The 21044-nt window shown below is 46.8% G+C and overlaps 1 protein-coding gene across 3 annotated transcripts in view; it reads left to right on the top strand.

Moving 5' to 3' along the window:
- Nucleotides 1-21044, top strand: part of flvcr2a (FLVCR choline and putative heme transporter 2a) — a 163136-nt gene that overhangs the window by 114783 nt on the left and 27309 nt on the right. For all 3 annotated transcript variants that reach the window (XM_072567961.1, XM_072567959.1, XM_072567960.1), the window contains 3 exons: nucleotides 7241-7346; nucleotides 9730-9841; nucleotides 13654-13712. In XM_072567961.1, coding sequence (XP_072424062.1) covers nucleotides 7241-7346; nucleotides 9730-9841; nucleotides 13654-13712 — 277 coding nt within the window. The remainder of the gene's footprint in view (nucleotides 1-7240; nucleotides 7347-9729; nucleotides 9842-13653; nucleotides 13713-21044) is intronic.

Below are 21044 nucleotides of genomic sequence, written 5' to 3'. Positions count from 1 at the left end.
GTTCTATTTGCCTTCCCTATTACCAGTGAAGTTTTTGTGATTCATAGATGAGATTTCTCTGTTTTATTGCTTTCTGCAGTCTGTCTCTATTTAAATAACCTTCAGCTCTTTTATTCCTCCTGCAAAAATGCAGGACCTCACTTTTTCCACATTATATTCCTTCTACCAAGATTTTTCTGTCTCCCTTAATCTGTATCCCTCTGCAGACTCTCTGTGTCAGCCTTCACCACTTGCCTTACCACCTTTTTTTGTGCCATCTACAAACTTGGCTTTATTACATACACATTCCTTATCCAAGTCTTTCAGACATTTATGCAATTCTTCTGCCATTTCCTGGATTCTCCAGTGTCATTTTCAAAGGGGTCTGTATTCACTTTGATCTGTCTCTTTCAATTATATATTTCAAGAAGCTCTTACTGTCCATTTTGATATTGCTTACATTTACCCTCAAAGTTTATTTTCTTCAATATACGTCTAAGTGTCAGAGGGACAGTACTGAGGGGGTGCCTTATTGTCAGAGGGTCAGTACTGAAGGAGTGCCTTATTGTCAGAGGGGTGGTACTGAAGGAGTGCCTCATTGTCAGAGGGGTGGTACTGAAGGAGTGCCTCATTGTCAGAGGGGCGGTACTGAGGGAGTGCCTCATTGTCAGAGGGGCAGTACTGAGGGAGTGCCTCATTGTCAGAGGGGCAGTACTGAGGGGGTGCCTCATTGTCAGAGGGGCGGTACTGAAGGAGTGCCTCATTGTCAGAGGGGTGGTACTGAAGGAGTGCCTCATTGTCAGAGGGGTGGTACTGAAGGAGTGCCTCATTGTCAGAGGGGCGGTACTGAAGGGGTGCCTCATTGTCAGAGGGGTGGTACTGAGGGAGTGCCTCATTGTCAGAGGGGTGGTACTGAAGGGAGTGCCTCATTGTCAGAGGGGCGGTACTGAAGGGGTGCCTCATTGTCAGAGGGGCGGTACTGAAGGAGTGCCTCATTGTGAGAGGGGCAGTACTGAGGGAGTGCCTCATTGTGAGAGGGGCAGTACTGAGGGAGTGCCTCATTGTCAGAGGGGCGGTACTGAGGGAGTGCCTCGTTGTTCAGAAGGGGATAGACTGAATTAGAGGATGATCAAAGAATGAGAAGAGACTGATCTAATGTTTAATAAATCCTAAATCCTCTGTCCTGGGCCATGCCTCAAACAGTGTTTACCTTCAAGATCCTGCTTTTTAACTTCCTCACTAACTCCTGAGATGTTCCCATAGGACCTTGTTTCCTGCTCTCGGTTGTACTGTTGAGTATCACATCTTCTAACTCTGACCTTTCTCACTGGGGAATACTCTATGCCTTTCGTTGCTCTGACACTGAGGGAGACACCACACCATCTGGGACTCATGAGGGTGGTTTTGGAAATAGCTCATTCTCTATTCTCCTCCCAGTGGATGGAATCACTGACAACAATTAGTTTTCTACTCTTGACTGTTCCCTCCTGTACTGTCCATTTGTACATTGCATGTCATGGCCTGAACTGCACTTCTTCGAGATGTCATTCCTTTCAGTTGTCTCCAAAGCTGACACACACCTCATCACGGTGGCTCTGTCTCATCTATTCTCTTTGATTAAAAAAATACAGCAAGGCAGAAGATTTATTTCATAGTAAGAGTTTGGGCAGTGCAGGTGTGCAAAAGGACCTAGGTGTCCACCTCCATGAGTCACTAAAAGCTAGCATACAAGTGCAACAAGTAATTGGGAAGATAAATAGTGCATTGTTCTTCATCACAACGGGATTTGAATTCAGGAGTTGCTGCAGAAATATAGAGACTTGGTGAGACCTCAGCTTTGTGTTGACCCCAGTGTTGGTCTCCTTATCTAAGGAAGGATAATATACTTACCATAGAGGGAATGCAGTGAAGGTTCCTCAATTAATCCTTTGGAAATGTTTTATGAGGAGAAATTGAGGACACCGTGCCTATATTCTCTGGAGTAGAGAAGCATGATAGGTAAAACTTCTGGGGAATACAAACACGTATGGGTCTCAATTTCTCCTCAAAGGGCAGGTTTTCTCACCTGAGCATGGTATCTAGTGAACCTTTGCTGGACATCCTCTCTTGCAAGAGTCTGCTGAGGGAACGGGACAAATACTATGTTCAATAATTGTGTTCGCAACTCAATCAAGGATCTAAGTAATCACAGCAGCAATTCCTTATTCTTCAACTCAATCCCTTTCCAAGAAATGCAAACATGCCATTTTCTACTTCCTGGCCCTATCTTACAAAGTGCAGATAAACTCTCTGTGAATTCAGGCATTTGATAGACTCAGAGAATGCTTACAGCACAGAAGGAGATGATATTGGAGGTTTGTTTCTTGATTAGTAAGAGGATTAATGAATACAGAAAGAAGGCAGGAGAATTTGGTTTAGAATCATATCAGCCATGACCACAGTGCACACTCGATGGGCCAAATGGCCTAATATAGTCATTGAACAATCAATTCATCATGTTCCACTTCCCTGCTGTTACTCTTTGGACAAGTTGTCATTTGAAAGCCTCAATTGATGCTGCCTCCATCATACTCTCTAGTATTTTATTTATTCTTTCATAGGATTAGCATCAATGTCAAGATGAACATTTATTGCCCATCCTTAATTACCTTTAGAAATGAGCTTTGCCAGGTTATTTTACAGCACAATTAGAGTCAACCACATTGCTGTGGGTCTGGAGTCACATGTAAGTCAGACTGGGTAAGGATGGCAGATTCCTTCCCTGAAAGTTATTAGTGAACAAGATAAGCTTTAAAATGAAACTCAGTCGTAATCACAGAGCAGCTTTCAATGCTAGATGTTGTTCATTGACTTGAACCTATGTCACAAAGCATTAGTAACATTATTACAACACCACAGTCTCTCACCCAAGGTGGCTAGTACATTCAGATCCTAACCACTCACTAAATGAGAAAGTATTCATCACAGCTCCATGGCTTCCTTCGCCAATTGGTTGACATCTGTGCCCTCTAGTTCACAATGGGAACATATTTTCCTGACCTCCTCCATCCAACCTCAAACTTCATGTCCAGACCTGGATTCTGTATTTCAGTTTCTGCAACAGTACGAGAGTGTGTGGACAGCAGCTTCTGCAATATTGAGAGAGGGTGGGAGAGAAACAATGGGGACAGGCTGGCAACCAATATCCACTCTAAACCCACCAACTCCCACAGTTACCTGGACTTTACTTCCTCCTCACTCTATCCCATTCTCTCAGTTTCTCTGTCTCACATCTTGTTCTGATGATGCCACCTTCTGCTGGGGTCCTCAGAAGTGTCCACATGTGCCTGATCCGAGGATTCCCCAGGACCGTGGTTGACAGCGCCCTCATTGCATCTCCTCATCTCCTGCATTTTAGCCGCCATCCCCCCCCCCCCCACCTCCCTCCCACAATGATAAGGGCCCCTGTGTCCTACCATCCTACCAGCCTCCACATCATTAGCTGCCATTTCTGCCACCTCCAGGAGGGTGCCACCACCAGACATTTATCTCCACCCCCCACCACCACCACGCCCCTTTCCTTGGCAGCCTTCCATAGGGGCCATTCTTTCCTGATCATCTCTCCTTGATTCCCAAAATCCCTCCACACCCCACAGCACCTTCTCCTACAACTGCAGAAGATACAACACCAGAGAACATAGAACAGTACAGCACAGAACAGGCCCTTCAGCCCACAATGTTGTGCTGACCATTGATCCTCATGTAAGATAAACCTAATGTGTGAACCCTCAAATTTCTGCGACCATATGCATGTCCAGCAGTCTCTTAAATATCCCCAATGACTTTGCTTCCACAACTGCTGCTAGCAACGCATTCCATATTCTCACAACACTCTGCGTAAAGAACCTGCCTCTGACATCCCCTCTACACTTTCCGCCAAACAGCTTAAAACTATGATCCCTCATGTTAACAATTTCTGCCCTGTGAAAAAGTCTCTGGCTATCAACTCTGCCTCTCATTATCTTGTAAACCTCAATTAGGTCCCCTCTCTTCCTTCTTTTTTCCAATGGAAAGAGTCGGGCTCAGTCAACCTCTTTTTGTAAGATATGCCCTCCATTCCAGGCAGCATCCTGGTAAACCTCCTCTGAACTCTCTCCAAAGCATCCACATCTTTCCTATAATAGGGTGACCAGAACTGGACACAGTATTCCAAGTGTGGTCTAACCAAAGTTTTATAGAGCTGCAACAAGATCTCACGGCTTTTAAACTCAACCCCCCTGTTAATGTAAGCCAAAACACCATATGCTTTCTTAACAACCCTGTCCACTTGGGTGGTAATTTTAAGGGATCTGTGTACCTGCACACCAAGATCCCACTGTTCTTCCACATTGCCAAGAATCCTGTCTTTAATCCTGTACTCAACTTTCAAGTTTGACCTTCCAAAATGCATCACTTCCCATTTATCCAGGTTGAACTCCATCTCCCACCTCTCAGCCCATCTCTGCATCCTGTCAATGTCACGCTGCAGCCTACAACAGTCCTCTATACTGTCAACGAGACCTCCAACCTTTGTGTCATCTGCAAACTTGCTGACCCATCCTTCAATCCCCTCATCCAAGTCATTAATAAAAATTACAAAGAGTAGAGGCCCAAGAACAGAGCCCTGTGGAACACCACTCACCACTGAATACTTTCCTTCCACTACCACTCGCTGTCTTCTGTCGACCAGCCAATCTGTATCCAGACAACTAAATTTCCCTGTATCTCATTCCTCCTGACCTTCTGAACAAGCCTACCATGGGGAACCTTATCAAATGCCTTGCTGAAGTCCATATACACCAGATCTACTGCTTGACCCTCATCAACTTTTCTAGTAACATCCTCAAAGAACTCAATAAGATTTGTGAGGCATGACCTGCCCCTCACAAAGCCGTGCTGACTGCATTTAATCAAGCCATGCTCTTCCAGATGGTCATAAATCCTATCCCTCAGAATCCTTTCTCACACCTTGCAGATGACAGACGTGAGACTTACTGGTCTGTAATTGCTGGGGATTTCCCTATTTCCTTTCTTGAAGAGAGGAATTACATTTGCCTCCCTCCAGTCCTCAGGTACGACTCCAGTGGAGAGCAAGGATGCGAAGATCTTCGCAAGCGGCGAAGCAATCACATTTCTCACTTCCCAAAGCAGCCGAGGACAAATCTGGTCTGGCCCTGGCGACTTGTCAGTCTTAATGTTTGTCAAAGTTTTCAGCACATCAGCTTCCTCAATCTCTATCGGTTCCAGCATGCGTACCTGCTCCTCAATGGTTTCATTCACCACAAGGTCCTTTTCTTTAGTAAAGACAGAAGCAAAAAACTCATTTAGGGCTTCCCCTACCTCCTTAGACTCTATACACAAGTTCCCTATGCTATCCCTGATCGGCCCTACTCTTTCTTTGATCATTCTCTTATTCCTCACATACGTGTAAACTGCCTTTGGATTCTCCCTAATTCTTCCTGTCAAGCCTTTTTAATGCCCCCTCCTGGCTGTCCTCAGATCATTTTTGAGCTCCTTCCTCGCTTGTCTGTAATCCTCTAGAGCTGAGCAATACCCTTGCTTCCTCCACCTTACGTAAGTTACCTTCTTTCTTTTGATGAGAAGCTCCTCCACTCTCATTATCCCAAGGTTCCTTTATCTTACCCCTTCTTGCCTGTCTCAGAGGAACACATTTATGCATCACTTGCAACAACTGTTCCTTAAACAGTCTCCACATGTCTATAGTGCCCTTTCCATGGAACAATTGCTCCCAGTTCATGGTTCCCAATTCACGTCTGATATCATCATAGTTTCCTTTTCCCCAATTAAATATCCTCCCATTTTGTCTGCTTCTCTCCTTATCCATAGCTATGTAGAAAGTGAGGCAGTTGTGGTCACTATCACCAAAATGCTCTCCCACCGCAAGATCTGACATCTGTCCTGGCTCATTGCCGAGCACCAAATCCAAAATGGCCTCTCCCCCTCATTGGCCTGTCAATGTACTGAGTTAGGAAACCTTCCTGAACACACCTTACAAAAACAGCTCCTTCCAAACCATCTGCTCAAAGGAGGTTCCAATCAATATTGGGAAAGTCAAAGTCACCCATTATAACAACCCTACTACATTCACACTTTTCCAAAATCTGCTGACCTATGCTTTCTTCAATCTCCCTGCTGCTATTGAGGGGCCTGTAGTAAACCCCTAATGAGGTGACTGCTCCCTTACTGTTCCATACTGACTCAGTAGGCAGACCCTCCACGACAATGGTAACTTCTGTAGCTGTGATACCCTCTCTGATTAGCAGTGCTACACCCCCTCCTCTTTTTCCCCCCCTCCCTATTCTTTTTAAATGTTTTAAACCCTGGAACATCCAGCAGCCATATTTGCCCCTGAGAAACCCACGTTTCTGTTATGGCCACAACATCATAGCACCAGGTACTTCCTCCGTCCTCAGTATCCAAGGCCCCAAACACACCTTCCAGGGGAAGCAGCGATTACGTGCACTTCTCACAATCCAAGCAACTGCATTCACTGCTCACAATGTGGTCTTATCTACATTGGAGAAATGAAGCGCAGACTGGCCGACCGCTTTGTAGAACGCCTACGTTCTGTTCACACAAAAGACCTCTAGTTGCCTGCCACTTCAACACCCCACCATGTTCCCTGGCCAACATCTCTGTCTCAGGCTCACTGCAGAGCTCCTATGAATCTCAGCGTAAACTGGAGGAACAGCACCTCATCTGTGCTTGGGAACCGGAAGCATCTAGGACTCAACATCAAGTTGAATAAATTTAGAATCTGATTCCATCCTTCCATGTTTTTTTCCCACACCCTGGTCCTGTACACTTCTTCTAGTCCTGACCTGACATCCATAATGTCCTTTTTCACCCCTTTCATACCCCTTTCTCTGGGCTCCAGCTCCACTTATCAACTCACCTCTCCCCTATCGTCCTCCTGCAAATCCCCACTGTCCCCCCCTCTCAGAGGGAGAGGGAGAGGCAGAGAGTGAGGGAGTTGAAATATTAACTCTGCTTTCTTTCCTCAGGTACTGTCAGATCTGCTGAGTTTCTGCAACAGTTTCTGATTTTGTGAGAGAGAGCAGGGACAGCAGCTTCTGAGAGTGTGAACAACAAAGGAATGGCAATAAGCGCCAACCTGATTAATGATGCCTACATCTCAAGAGTATATTTCTACAAAAGGTCATTATGTTGCTTGTTTACTGGGATGGTTCTCATACAGCCATTCTTCCTGCTTATTTTTCAGGTTCTTTATGACGGGTTACTTGCCGCTTGGCTTTGAATTTGGTGCTGAGCTTACCTATCCTGAGTCTGAGGGAACATCTTCAGGCCTGCTTAATGAATCTGCTCAGGTAAGACACAGTTACTCATCCAATGACCACTTCTCATGACCTTCAATCAATGGGATTGAAGCATCAGTTAGACAGTGTGGACATTTCAGAAATTCTGGAATATATGATTTCCTTTTCTCCCTGCTCTTTCCCAGTCTCATTTAAACCCACTACCCGGTGCTTGCTCATTTCCTATCATAGTGCCTTCATTGGTCTGAGTCTTATGTTATGACACAGGGATAGCAAGCCAGACCAAATCTAGACAATAGACAATAGGTGCAGGAGTAGGCCATTCTGCCCTTTGAGCCTGCACCACCATTCAATATGATCATGGCTGATCATTCCTAATCAGTATCCTGTTCCTGCCTTACCCCCATAACCCTTGATTCCACTATCTCTGAGAGCTCTATCCAACTCTTTCTTAAATAATCCAGAGACTGGGCCTCCACTGCCCTCTGGGGCAGAGCATTCCACACAGCCACCACTCTCTGGGTGAAGACGTTTCTCCTCATCTCTGTCCTAAATGGTCTACCCCGTATTTTTAAGCTGTGTCCTCTGGTTCGGCACTAACCCATGCTTCCTGCCTCCAGAGTGTCCAATCCTTTAATAATCTTATATGTCTCAATCATATCCCCTCTCAGTCTTCTAAACTCAAGGGTATACAAGCCCAGTCGCTCCAGTCTGTCAGTGTAAGGTAATCCCGCCATTCCAGGAATTGACCTCATAAACCTACGCTGCACTCCCTCAATAGCCAGAATGTCTTTCCTCAAATTTGGAGACCAGAACTGCACACAGTACTCCAGTTGTTGTCTCACCAGGGCCCTGTATAGCTGCAGAAGAACCTCTTTGCTTCTATACTCAATCCCTCTTGTTATGAAGGCCAGCATGCTATTAGCCTTCTTCACTACCTGCTGTACCTGCATGCTTACCTTCATTGACTGGTGTACAAGAACACCCAGATCTCTCTGTACTGCCCCTTTACCTAAATTGATTCCATTGAGGTAGTAATCTGCCTTCCTGTTCTTGCCACCAAAGTGGATAACCATACATTTATCCACATTAAACTGCATCTGCCATGCATCTGCCCACTCACCTAACTTGTCCAGGTCACCCTGTAATCTCTTAACATCCTCATCACATTTCACCCTGCCACCCAGCTTAGTATCATCAGCAAATTTGCTAATGTTATTTCTAATACCATCTTCTATATCATTAACATATATTGTAAAAAGCTGCGGTCGCAGCACTGATCCCTGCGGTACCCCACTGGTCACTGCCTGCCATTCCGAAATGGAGCCTTTATTTATCACTACCCTTTATTTCCTATCAGCCAACCAACTTTCAATCCAACTTTCCTACAATCTAACTTGCCTACACTGGATTTGCAACACATACTCTTCCTTCTACTACACTATATATGGCCAGAGAAGACTTTAGGATACCTCATTATCTCAGCTGCCAGTCTTTTCTCATCATTCCTCTTTCCTTCTCATATTTGCTTTATGACCTACACCCTGAACTTTCGATATCCTTTTCGGCCCTCAGTTATTTTCTGCATGGCATTGTTGTAAATTGGCTTTTACTGGAGGGAAACACACACTGTCCTTACAGCAATCTGGAAACTCCTGACAGTATCAGGGATACTCACCAGCTGTTCAGCTGCACAGGATCCAGTCAGAGCCACCTGTGTTAATGTGATGTGCATTGAGTTTCAGTAACTTGCAGCATTGCCTGCCTCAATCCAAGGCTTTTTAAAACTTACCTTTTCCCATTTCAGGCCACAATTTAAAAAAAACCAGAAAAATAAAATGATGTGCCTTTACAACATAAGACCAGGAATTTTTCCAAATCCTCCTACCTGTCTTGTGTGAGAATATATCCAATTCTCTCTCTCTCTCTCTCTCTGTATAAATGTATTTATTTCACTCTTGTCTGTGCCCGTGTCACACTCTGTCCCTTTCACCATGGGCATTTCTGTTTTGTAATTCCTGTTATATTCCTTCCAAACGCTAAGTACCACACCCCTAGTTTTCCTTCTTCTGACATAATCTTCATGTTTAATTTGGGACTCATCATAGGGGCTACGAGAGTACTTTCCCAGGTCCTCAGACTCTGAGATTCATCTTTGTCCTCACCCCTACCTCCACCTTCAAAATTTAGGATATAGGCTTGTATTTCCCTTGAGTTTCTCAATTAATCTCCTCCCTTTTCTCCCCATGGCTTCTTGCACATTGGCTGTAAATGGAACTTTTGAAAAAGGAAAGGTAATATCTGGGATCAGGTGACTATTTGACATACTTGCGTTTCAAGATACAACCTCACCTGATCTCAAAAATTATTATCTTTGAGAACATGTTGCTAAAAAATGCTGAGCCAAACTTAGATTTGTGTTTTTATATTTTAGGTTTTCGGAATTACTTTTACAATTGCACAGGGTAAACTAATTGATCACTTTGGGACTGTAGCAGGAAACATTTTCATTTCTGTGTTTCTCTTCGTTGGAACTGTTATAACAGGTGAGGAAATCTATACTGTGGATATTGGAAATTGCAGTACAATCAGATAAAGTTAACTTGCTTTCAGAAAAGAAGCATTTCAATCACCGTCAACATCCTGGGTGAAGGCAGCTCGAACAGCATTTGAAATGCTTGACACCATCCAGAACAAAGAAGCTGCTTGATTAGCACCACATCCACAAGCATCCACTCCCTCCACTATCCACTCTCAGTAGCAGCACAAATTCACCAAAGATCCTCAGTCAGCACCTTCCAAACCCACGACTACTCCCATATAGAAGGACAAGGGCAGCAGATACATGGAAACACCACCCCTTGCAAGTTCCCCTCCAAGCCACTCACCATCCTCACTTGGAAATATATCCTGTTTCTTCAGAATCGCTGGGTAAAATCCTGGAATTCCCTCCCTAAGGGCATTGTGGGTCAACCCACAGCACATGGACTACAGCGGTTCAAGAAGGCAGCTCACCCCCACCTTCTCAAGGGGGTAACTAGGGACGTGCAGTAAATGCTGGGCCCAATCAGCAATGCTCAGGTCTTGTGACTTCAAAGGGTATTAGGCCATGGTTCTAGAAAGGACTGTCTGACCTTGCTTTTCTCAGGCTCTTTATAAATGTCATCGCCCATATGCCACAAGAATGAAATCTCATCTCTTAAAATGATCAAAGATATATGAGATGTAAGTATAATTCACACACCTTTCATCACAGTTCAGCACCACAATCCTTTACTTATTTATCTTTTAAATTTTATTCTGACTACTCACTTACTAAGCTGAAAATGTGTTGCTGGAAAAGCGCAGCAGGTCAGGCAGCATCCAAGGAACAGGAGAATCGACGTTTCGGGCATGAGCCCTTCTTCAGGAATGAGGAAGGTATGCCAAGCAGGCTAAGATAAAAGGTAGGGAGGAGGGACTTGGGGGAGGGGCGTTGGGAATGAGATAGGTGGAAGGAGGTCAAGGTGAGGGTGAAAGGCCGGAGTGGGGGTGGGGGCGGAGAGGTCAGGAAGAAGATTGCTGGTTAGGAAGGCGGTGCTGAGTTCGAGGGATTTGACTGAGACAAGGTGGGGGGAGGGGAAATGAGGAAACTGGAGAAATCTGAGTTCATCCCTTGTGGTTGGAGGGTTCCTAGGCGGAAGATGAGGCGCTCTTCCTCCAACCGTCGTGTTGCTATGGTCTGGCGATGGAGGAGTCCAAGGACCTGCATGTCCTTGCTGGAGTGGGAGGGGGAGTTGAAGTGTTGAGCCACGGGGTGGTTGGGTTGGTTGGTCTGGGTGTCCCAGAGGTGTTCTCTGAAACGTTCCGCAAGTAGGTGGCCTGTCTCCCCAATATAGAGGAGGCCACATCGGGTGCAGCGGATGCAATAGATGGTGTGTGTGGAGGGGCAGGTGAATTTGTGGCGGATTTGCAAGTATCCCTTGGGGCCTTGGAGGGAAGTAAGGGGGGAGGTGTGGGTGCAAGTTTTGCATTTCTTGCGGTTGCAGGGGAAGGTGCCGGGAGTGGAGGTTGGGTTGGTGGGGGGTGTGGATCTGATGAGGGAGTCACGGAGGGAGTGGTCTTTTCGGAACGCTGCTAGGGGAGGGACACCGCACCGCCCGTTTCTACCTCCTGCCCAAAATCCACAAACCTGACTGCCCCGGCCGACCCATTGTCTCAGCCTGCTCCTGCCCCACCGAACTCATCTCTGCATACCTCGATACGGTCCTGTCCCCCTTATTCCAAGAACTCCCCACCTACGTTCGGGACACCACCCACGCCCTCCACCTCCTCCATGATTTTTGCTTCCCCGGTCCCCAACGCCTTATCTTCACCATGGACATCCAGTCCCTGAACATCTCCATCCCCCATCAGAAAGGACTCAAACCCCTCCACTTCTTCCTTTCCCGCTGTACCAACCAGTACCCTTTCACTGACACACTCCTTCGACTGACTGAACTGGTCCTCACCCTGAACAACTTTTCTTTCCAATCCTCCCACTTCCTCCAAACCAAAGGAGTAGCCATGGGCACCCGCATGGGCCCCAGCTATGCCTGCCTCTTCGTAGGATATGTGGAACAGTCCATCTTCCGCAGCTACACTGGCACCATCCCCACCTTTTCCTCCACTACATCGATGACTGTATCGGCGCTACCTCGTGTTCCCACAAGGAGGTTGAACAGTTCATCCACTTTACCAACACTTTCCACCCCGACCTCAAATTCACTGGACTGTCTCAGACTCCTCCCTCCCCTTCCTAGACCTTTCCATTTCTATCTCTGGCGACCGAATCAACACGGACATTTATTATAAACCGACCGGCTCCCACAGCTACCTAGACTACACCTCCTCCCACCCTGCCCCCTGTAAAAACGCCATCCCATATTCCCAACTCCTTCGTCTCTGCCGCATCTGCTTCCAGGAGGACCAGTTCCGAAACCGTATGACCCAGATGGCCTCCTTCTTGAAGGACCGCAATTTCTCCCCAGACGTGGTCGACGATGCCCTCCACCGCATCTCCTCCACTTCCCGTTCCTCCGCCCTTGAGCCCCGCCCCTCCAACCGCCACCAGGACAGAACCCCACAGGTCCTCACCTACCACCCCACCAACCTCCATATACAGCGTATCATCAGCCGTCATTTCCGCCACCTCCAAACGGACCCCACCACCAAGGATATATTTCCCTCCCCTCCCCTATCAGCGTTCCGAAAAGACCACTCCCTCCGTGACTCCCTCGTCAGGTCCACACCCCCCACCAACCCAACCTCCACTCCCGGCACCTTCCCCTGCAACCGCAAGAAATGCAAAACTTGCACCCACACCTCCCCCCCTTACTTCCCTCCAAGGCCCCAAGGGATACTTCCATATCCGCCACAAATTCACCTGCACCTCCACACACACCATCTATTGCATCCGCTGCACCCGATGTGGCCTCCTCTATATTGGGGAGACAGGCCGCCTACTTGCGGAACGTTTCAGAGAACACCTCTGGGACACCCGGACCAACCAACCCAACCACCCTGTAGCTCAATACTTCAACTCCCCCTCCCACTCCAGCAAGGACATGCAGGTCCTTGGACTCCTCCATCGCCAGACCATAGCAACATGACGGTTGGAGGAAGAGCGCCTCATCTTCCGCCTAGGAACCCTCCAACCACAAGGGATGAACTCAGGTTTCTCCAGTTTCCTCATTTGCCCTCCCCCCACCTTGTCTCAGTCCCAACCCTCGAACTCAGCACCACGTTCCTAACCTGCAATCTTCTTCCTGACCTCTCCGCCCCCACCCCACTCCGGCCTATCACCCTCACCTTGACCTCCTTCCACCTATCGCATTTCCAACGCCCCTCCCCCAAGTCCCTCCTCCCTACCTTTTATCTTAGCCTGCTTGGCACACTTTCCTCATTCCTGAAGAAGGGCTCATGTTCGAAACGTCGATTCTCCTGCTCCTTGGATGCTGCCTGACCTGCTGCGCTTTTCCAGCAACACATTTTCAGCTCTGATCTCCAGCATCTGCAGTCCTCACTTTCTCCCCTACTCACTTACTAAGCCATGCTTCTAAGTCCTTTATGATTTAATAAATGACTGAGTTGTGTTGAGCTCTGTCACAATCAGATAGCACTGATTCTTGCTGCTGGCTGTTTTGTTTCCATTCTGTAAATTGATGCTGCAGCCCTCTAAGCTCACAGTACCTCTATCAAGATGCTCTTAGGATGGTTTTGTATTGGGGCTGAAATATTTTGGAATCATTGTTTCTGGTGTTTTATTGTTAATAAGGAGGAGCAACAGAGAGCAGAGAAACGGGAAATTAATTAACATTGCAAACATTTGATTTAACAGCAACAATTAAAGCAGATCTTAGGAGACAGAAGGCAAACATGCATGTGTCACCAGACACGGTGAGTAAAACTACTTTCTTCCTTCATTTATGGGCTTTGTTAAGGTAAAATCCATCCTGTGGAAATGTTCTCACATCAAACATCAGCCTTACCTTATTCTCTATGTCACGATGAGCCACTAATCATTCAACAATTAATTAGGCTAGAGGCACACAATAACTGGCTATAAATGTTCTATAAATCTCAGCATATAATATGTGAGCTTTGCTACCTTTAAAAAGGCCAAAATCAGCACATTTTTAAGAATAGCATCCATTGTAAAGGCCAACAATGCTAGCATTGAAATCTCACAGAGAACATCCTTTGGTTTCAAATCAGTTAAAAAGCGGTGACAGCCTAATGTTATTATTGCTTGACAATTCAGAGATCCAATTAATGCTCCAGATTGGAATACTACCATGGTGGAATTAGAATTCAGTAAAATCTGGCATTAAAAGTCTAACGACTGTCTTAGTCATAGAATACAGAGAATAGCGGTGGAAGGGTGCTTTTCAGATTGGCACTTGGTGACTGGTAGTATTCAACGAGGAGAAGGTGAGGACTGCAGATGTTGGAGATCAGAGCGTTGCTGGAAAAGCGCAGCAGGTCAGGCAGCATCCAAGGAGCAGGAGAATCGACGTTTCGGGCAGAAGCCCTTCTTCAGGAATCTGGTGGTATTCCACAGGGATCAGTGCTGGGACCCTTGTTTGTAATATGTATAAATGATTTGGCAGAGAATGTAGGAGGCCTGATTAGTAAGTCTGCGGATGACCCAAAGATTAGGGGAAACTGCAGAGAGTGAGGAGGATTGCCAGAGGATACAGCGGGATACAGACAGGCTGGAGACTTTGGGTAGAAATAGGAGATGGAGTTTGATCCAGAACAGTGCAAGATCAAGTCCTAGAGTAATACAACATGGAAACAGACCTTTTGGCCCAAACTGCTCCATGCTGTTCATGCTGCCCACTCATCTATTTCCAATTGCCTGTATTTAATCCCTATCCATCAAAACCATTCCCATCCATGTACCTATCCAAATGTTTTTTAAATGTTACTGTTGTACCTGCTTCAACCACTTTCTCTGACAGCCCATTCCATACACGCACCACCTTCTGTGTGAAGAAATTGCCCCTCAGGCCTTCTTAAATCTTTCCCCTCTCACTTTAAACCAATGCCCTCTGGTTTGCAATTCTCCATCCCTGGGGAAAAGACCAAATGCCCCGTATAATCTTATACATCTCAATAAGGTCACCCCTCATTCTTCTCTGTTACAAGGAATATCCTGGCCGACCTCTCCCTGTAACTCAGGCTGACTAGTCCTAACAACATCCTTGTAAATCTGCTTTGACTTGTTCCCGTTGAACTATGTCTTTCCTATGACAGGGTGACCAAAACTGGACACAATACTCCAAGTGCATCCTCACTGACAATTTATACAAGTGTAACATAACGTCCCAACTCCTGTACTCAGTGCCTCAACTGATGAAGGCCAGCATGCTGAATGCCTTCTTCACCACCCTGTCTACCTGTGATTGCTGCGTTTAACAAACTGCTGTTTTCCCTGGAGTGTCAGAGGCTGAGGGGTGACCTTATAGAGGTTTATAAAATCATGAGAGACATGGATAGGATAAACAGACAAAGTCTTTTTATTGGGGTGGGGGAGTCCAGAACTAGAGGGGATAGGTTTAGGGTGAGAGGGGAAAGATATAAAAGAGACCTAAGGGGCAACTTTTTCACACAGAGGGTGGTACGTTATGGAATGAGCTGCCAGATAAAGTGGTGGAGGCTGGTACAATTGCAACATTTAAAAGGCATCTAGATGGGTATATGAATAGGAAGGGTTTGGAGGGATATGGGCTGGGTGCTGGCAGGTGGGACTAGATTGGGTTGGGATATCTGGTCAGCATGGACGGGTTGGACCGAAGGGTCTGTACTCCGTGCTGTACACCTCTATGTACTTGTACTCCTAGGTCCCTCTACTCACAGTTCCCTGAAAGTGACAACATAAGTGATAAAGTGATCACAAAGGGTATGACATACTTACCTTCATCAGTTGGGGCATAGAGTATAAAAATTGGCAAGTCACTTTGCAGTTGTATAGAACTTTAGTTAGGGCATATTTGTGTACAGTTCTGGTCACCACGGTTACCACAATGATGTGGAGGTGTTGGAGGGGGCATAGAAAAAGTTAATCAGGATGTTGCCTGGTTTGGAGGGTATTAGCTAGAGGAGAGATTGGACAAACCTAGTTTGTTTTCACTTGAATGACAGCCAATCAGGGACAAGCTAATCAAATTTTACAAACTGATGAGAGACATGGATAGTTGCAGTTTTTTTCCCAGGGTAGAAATGTCAATTACTAGGAGACATAGGTTTAAGGTAAAAGGGGGAAAGTTTAAAGGATTTGTGAGAGACAGGTTTTCTTATAGAGAGTGCCTGGAATGCACTACCAGAGGAGGTGGTGGAGGGGAATACAACAGCAACATCTTGGTAAAAACAAAGACTGCAGATGCTGGAAACCAGATTCTGGATTAGAGTGGTGCTGGAAAAGCACAGCAGTTCAGGCAGCATCCGAGGAGCAGGAAAATCAACATTTTGGGCAAAAGCCCTTCATCAGGAATACAGGCAGAGAGCCTGAAGGGTGGAGAGATAAATGAGAGGAGGGTGGGGGTGGGGAGAAAGTAGCATAGAGTACAATAGGTGAGTGGGGGAGGGGATGAAGATGATAGGTCAGAGAGGAGAGGATGGAGTGGATAGGTGGAAAAGGAGATAGGCAGGTCGGACAGGTCATGGGGACAGTGTTGAGCTGGAAAGTTGGAACTGGGGTGAGGTGGGAGAAGGGGAAATGAGGAAACTGTTGACGTCCACGTTGATGCTCTGGGGTTGAAGTGTTCCGAGGCGGAAGATGAGGCGTTCTTCCTCCAGGTGTCTGGTGGTGAGGGAGCGGCGGTGAAGGAGGCCCAGGACCTCCATGTCCTCGGCAGAGTGGGAGAGGGAGTTGAAATGTTGGGCCACAGGGCGGTTTGGTTGATTGGTGTGGGTGTCCCAGAGATGTTGGGAAGGTGCCAGGACGGGAGGGTGGGTTGTAGGGGGGCGTGGACCTGACCAGGTAGTCACGGAGGGAACGGTCTTTGCGGAAGGCGGAAAGGGGTGGGGACACCACGTGGTTAAAGATGCCCTCCAACGCATCTTGTCCACATCCCGCACACCCGCCCTCAGACCCCACCCCTCCAACCGTAACAAGGACAGAACGTCCCTGGTGCTCACCTTTCACCCTACCAACCTTCGCATAAACCAAATCATCCGCCGACATTTCCGCCACCTCCTAACGGACCTCACCACCAGGGATATATTTCCCTCCCCACCCCTTTCCGCCTTCCGCAAAGACTGTTCCCTCGCTGACTACCTGGTCAGGTCCATGTGCCCCTACAACCCACCCTCCCATCCTGGCACCCTCACCTGCCACCACAGAAATAGCAAAACCTGTGCCCACACCTCCTCCCTTACCTCCATCCAAGGCCCTAAAGGAGCCTTCCACATCCAACAAAGTTTTACCTGCACATCCACCAATATCAGTGGTTAGCACTGCTGCCTCACAGCGCCAGAGACCCGGGTTCAATTCCCGCCTCAGGCGACTGACTGTGTGGAGTTTGCACGTTCTCCCTGTTTCTGTGTGGGTTTCCTCCGGGTGCTCCGGTTTCCTCCCACAGTCCAAAGATGTGCAGGTCAGGTGAATTGGCCATGCTAAATTGCCCGTAGTGTTAGTTAAGGGGTAGATGTAGATGTAGGGGTATGGGTGGGTTACGCTTTGGCGGGGCGGTGTGGACTTGTTGGGCCGAAGGGCCTGTTTCCACACTGTAAGTAATCTAATCTAATCTAAAAAAAGTAATCTAATCTAATCATTTATTGTATCCGTTGCTCCCGATGCGGTCTCCTCTACATTGGGAAGATCTGGATGCCTCCTAGCAGAGCGCTTTAGGGAACATCTCCGAGACACCCGCACCAATCAACCACACCGCCCCGTGGCCCAACATTTCAACTCTTCTTCCCACTCTGCCGAGGACATGGAGGTCCTTGGCCTCCTTCATCGTTGCTCCCTCACCACCTGACGCCTGGAGGAAGAACACCACCTGGTCATCTTCCACCTCGGAACACTTCAACCCCAGGGCATCAATGTGGACTTCAACAGTTTCCTCATTTCCCCTTCTCCCACCTCACCCTAGTTCCAAACTTCCAGCTCAACACTGTCCCCATGATTTGTCCTACCTGCCTAACTTCTTTTCCACCTATCCACTCCACCCTCTCCTCCTTGACCTATCACCTTCATCCCCCCCCCCCACTCACCTATTGTACTCTATGCTACTTTCTCCCCACCCCCACCCTCCTCTCATTTATCTCTCCACCCTTCAGGCTCTCTGCCTATATTCCTGATGAACCGAAACGTCGATTTTCCTGCTCCTCGGACGCTGCTTGAATTGCTGTGCTTTTCCAGCACCACTAATCCAGAAACAGCAACATCTTGGCAGATACATGAATAGGTAGGGACTAGAGGGATATGGACCATGTAGAGCCATGGTTTTTAGTTTGGATAGGTATCACATGTCAGTGCAGTCTTGATGGGCCGAAGGGCCTGTTCCTGTGCTGTACTGTTCTCTGTTCTCTTTGCTCTTTATACAATCAATTTCCAGGAAAATAACCATCTGGTTCACTCCTGTCCTTTAGCGAAGGAAATCTGCCATTCTTATCTGATGTGGCCTACATGTGACTCCAGGCTCTTAACTCTTATCTGCCATTTGGCCATTTGGGGATGGACAATATTTATTGGCCAGGCTAGTGATGCTGTCATCCTTTGGATGAATAAAACAAAACTAGTTGGGTCATATGTCCGTGTTGTTTAGCTTACCTTACCTTACCTTAGCTGGAATCTATTTATTTGTTTAAGGCGGAAATTCAGGGAGCTAGGATAGAAGCCTAGAGCTAAGACAAACAGAGTTGTTTTCTTTGGTTTGCGTGCTAGTGAGGTGAGGAATAGGGAGAGAATGGAGTTGAACATGTGGCCACAGGGATGGTGCAGGAGAGAGGGTTTCAGGTTTTTGGATAATTGGAGCTCTTTCTGGGGTAGGTGGGACCTCTACAAGCAGGATGGTCTTCATCTAAACCAGAGGGGTACCAATATCCTGGGGGGGAAATTCACTAAAGCTATTAAGGTGGATTTAAACTAATACAGCAGGGGGATGGGAACCAAAATTGTAGGACAGGTACAGAAGAGGATGAGAGTAGGGAGTTCCCAAATCAAATATCTGACACTGGCAAGTGAGAACCTGGTTTGAAGTGTGTGTACTTCAACGTAAGGAGCATCCGAAATAAAGTGGGTGAACTGGCAGCATGGGTTGGTACTTGGGACTTCGATGTTGTGGCCATTACGGAGACATGGATAGAGCAGGGACAGGAATGGCTCTTGCCGGTTCCGGGATTCAGATGTTTCAGTAAGAACAGAGAAGATGGTAAAAGAGGGGGAGATGTGGCATTGTTGATCAGGAACAATATTACAGTTGTAGAAAGGATGTATGGGGACTCGTTAACTGAGGTAGTATGGGCTGAGGTTAGAAACAGGAAAGGAGAAGTCACCATGCTGGGAGTTTTCTATAGGCCTCTGAATAGTCCCAGAGATGTAGAGGAAAGGATAGCAAAGATGACTTTCGATAGGAGTGAGAGAGGCAGGGTAGTTGTCATGGGGGACTTCAACTATCCAAATATTGACTGGGTACACTATAGTATACGAGTACTATAGATGGGTGAGTTTTTGTCCAGTGTGTGCAGGAGGGCTTCCTGACACAGTATGTAGATAGGCCAACAAGGGGCGAAGCCACTTTAGATTTGGTACTGGGTAATGAGCCCGGCCAGGTGTTGGACTTGGAAGTAGGTGAGCACTTTGGTGATAGCGATCACAATTCTGTCAGGTTTACTTTAGTGATGGAAAGGGATAGGTGTACACCACCGAGCAAGAGTTACAGCTGGGGGAAGGGAAATTATGATGCAATTAGGAAAGATTTAGGAAGCGTAGCATGGGGAAGGAAACTGTAGGGGACGAGCACATTAAAAATGTGGAGCTTATTCAAGGAAAAGCTCCTGTGTGTCCTAGATAAGTATGTACCTGTCAGGCAGGGAGGAAGACATAGAACGCGTGAGCCGTGGTTTACTAAGGAAGTGGAATCCCTGGTCAAGAAGAAGAAGAAGGCTTTTGCTAGGACAAAATGTGAAAACTCAGAGTGCTTGAGGGTTACGAGGAAGTCAGGGAAGACCTAAAAAGAGAGCTCAGAAGAGCCAGGAGGAGACATGAGAAGTTGTTGGCAGATAGGATCAGGGTTAACCCTAAGGCTTTTCACAGGTATGTCAGGAATAAAAGAATGACAAGAGTTAAATTAGGGCCAATCAATGATAATAGTGGGAAGTTGTGTATGGAGTCAGAGGAGATAGGGGAAGCACTAAATATATAATTTTCGACAGTGTTCACTATAGAAAATGAAAATATTGGCAAGGAAGATACAGAAATTCTTGAATCTAGACTAGAAGAGATTGAGGTTCACAAGGAAGAGGTATTAGAAATCCTGCAGAGTGTGAAAATAGACAAGTCCCCTGGGCCGGATGGGATCTATCCTGGGATCCTCTGGGAAGGAAGGGAAGAGATTGCCGAGCCTTTGGCATTGATCTTCAAATCATCATTGTCTACAAGAATAGTGCCTGAGGACTGGAGGATAGCAAATGTGGTTCCCTTGTTCATAAAGGGTAATAGAGACAACCCTGGTAATTACAGACCAGTGAGTCTCACTTCAGTTGTTGGTAAAGTGTTGGAAAAGGTTATAAGAGATAGGATTTACAACCATCTAGAAAAGAATAATCTGATCAGGGACAGTCTGCACGATTTTGTGAAGGGTAGGTCATGCCTAACGAATCCTATTGAGTTTTTTGACAAAGTGACCAAACAGGTAGATGAGAATAAACCAGTTGATGTGGCGTTCGATAAGGTTCCCCACAGTAGGCTATTATACAAAATGCGGAGGAATGGGATTGTGGGAGACATAGCGGTTTGGATCAGTAATTGGCTTGCTGAAGGAAAACAGAGGGTGGTGTTTGATGGAACATGTTTATCTTGGTATCCAGTTACTAGCGGCGTACTGCAAGGGTCGGTGTTGGGTCCACTGCTGTTTGTCATTTTTATAAACGACCTGGATGAGGGCGTAGAAGGGTGGGTTAGTAAATTTGCACACGACACTAAGGTCGGTGGAGTTGTGGATAGTGACGAAGGATGTTGTAGGTTACAGAGAGACATAGATAAGCTGCAGAGCTGGGCTG

The sequence above is a fragment of the Chiloscyllium punctatum genome, chromosome 4, assembly GCF_047496795.1.
Source record: "Chiloscyllium punctatum isolate Juve2018m chromosome 4, sChiPun1.3, whole genome shotgun sequence".
In the NCBI taxonomy this organism is placed as follows: Eukaryota; Metazoa; Chordata; class Chondrichthyes; order Orectolobiformes; family Hemiscylliidae; genus Chiloscyllium; species Chiloscyllium punctatum.
This window is presented reverse-complemented; position numbering and strand designations above follow the sequence as displayed.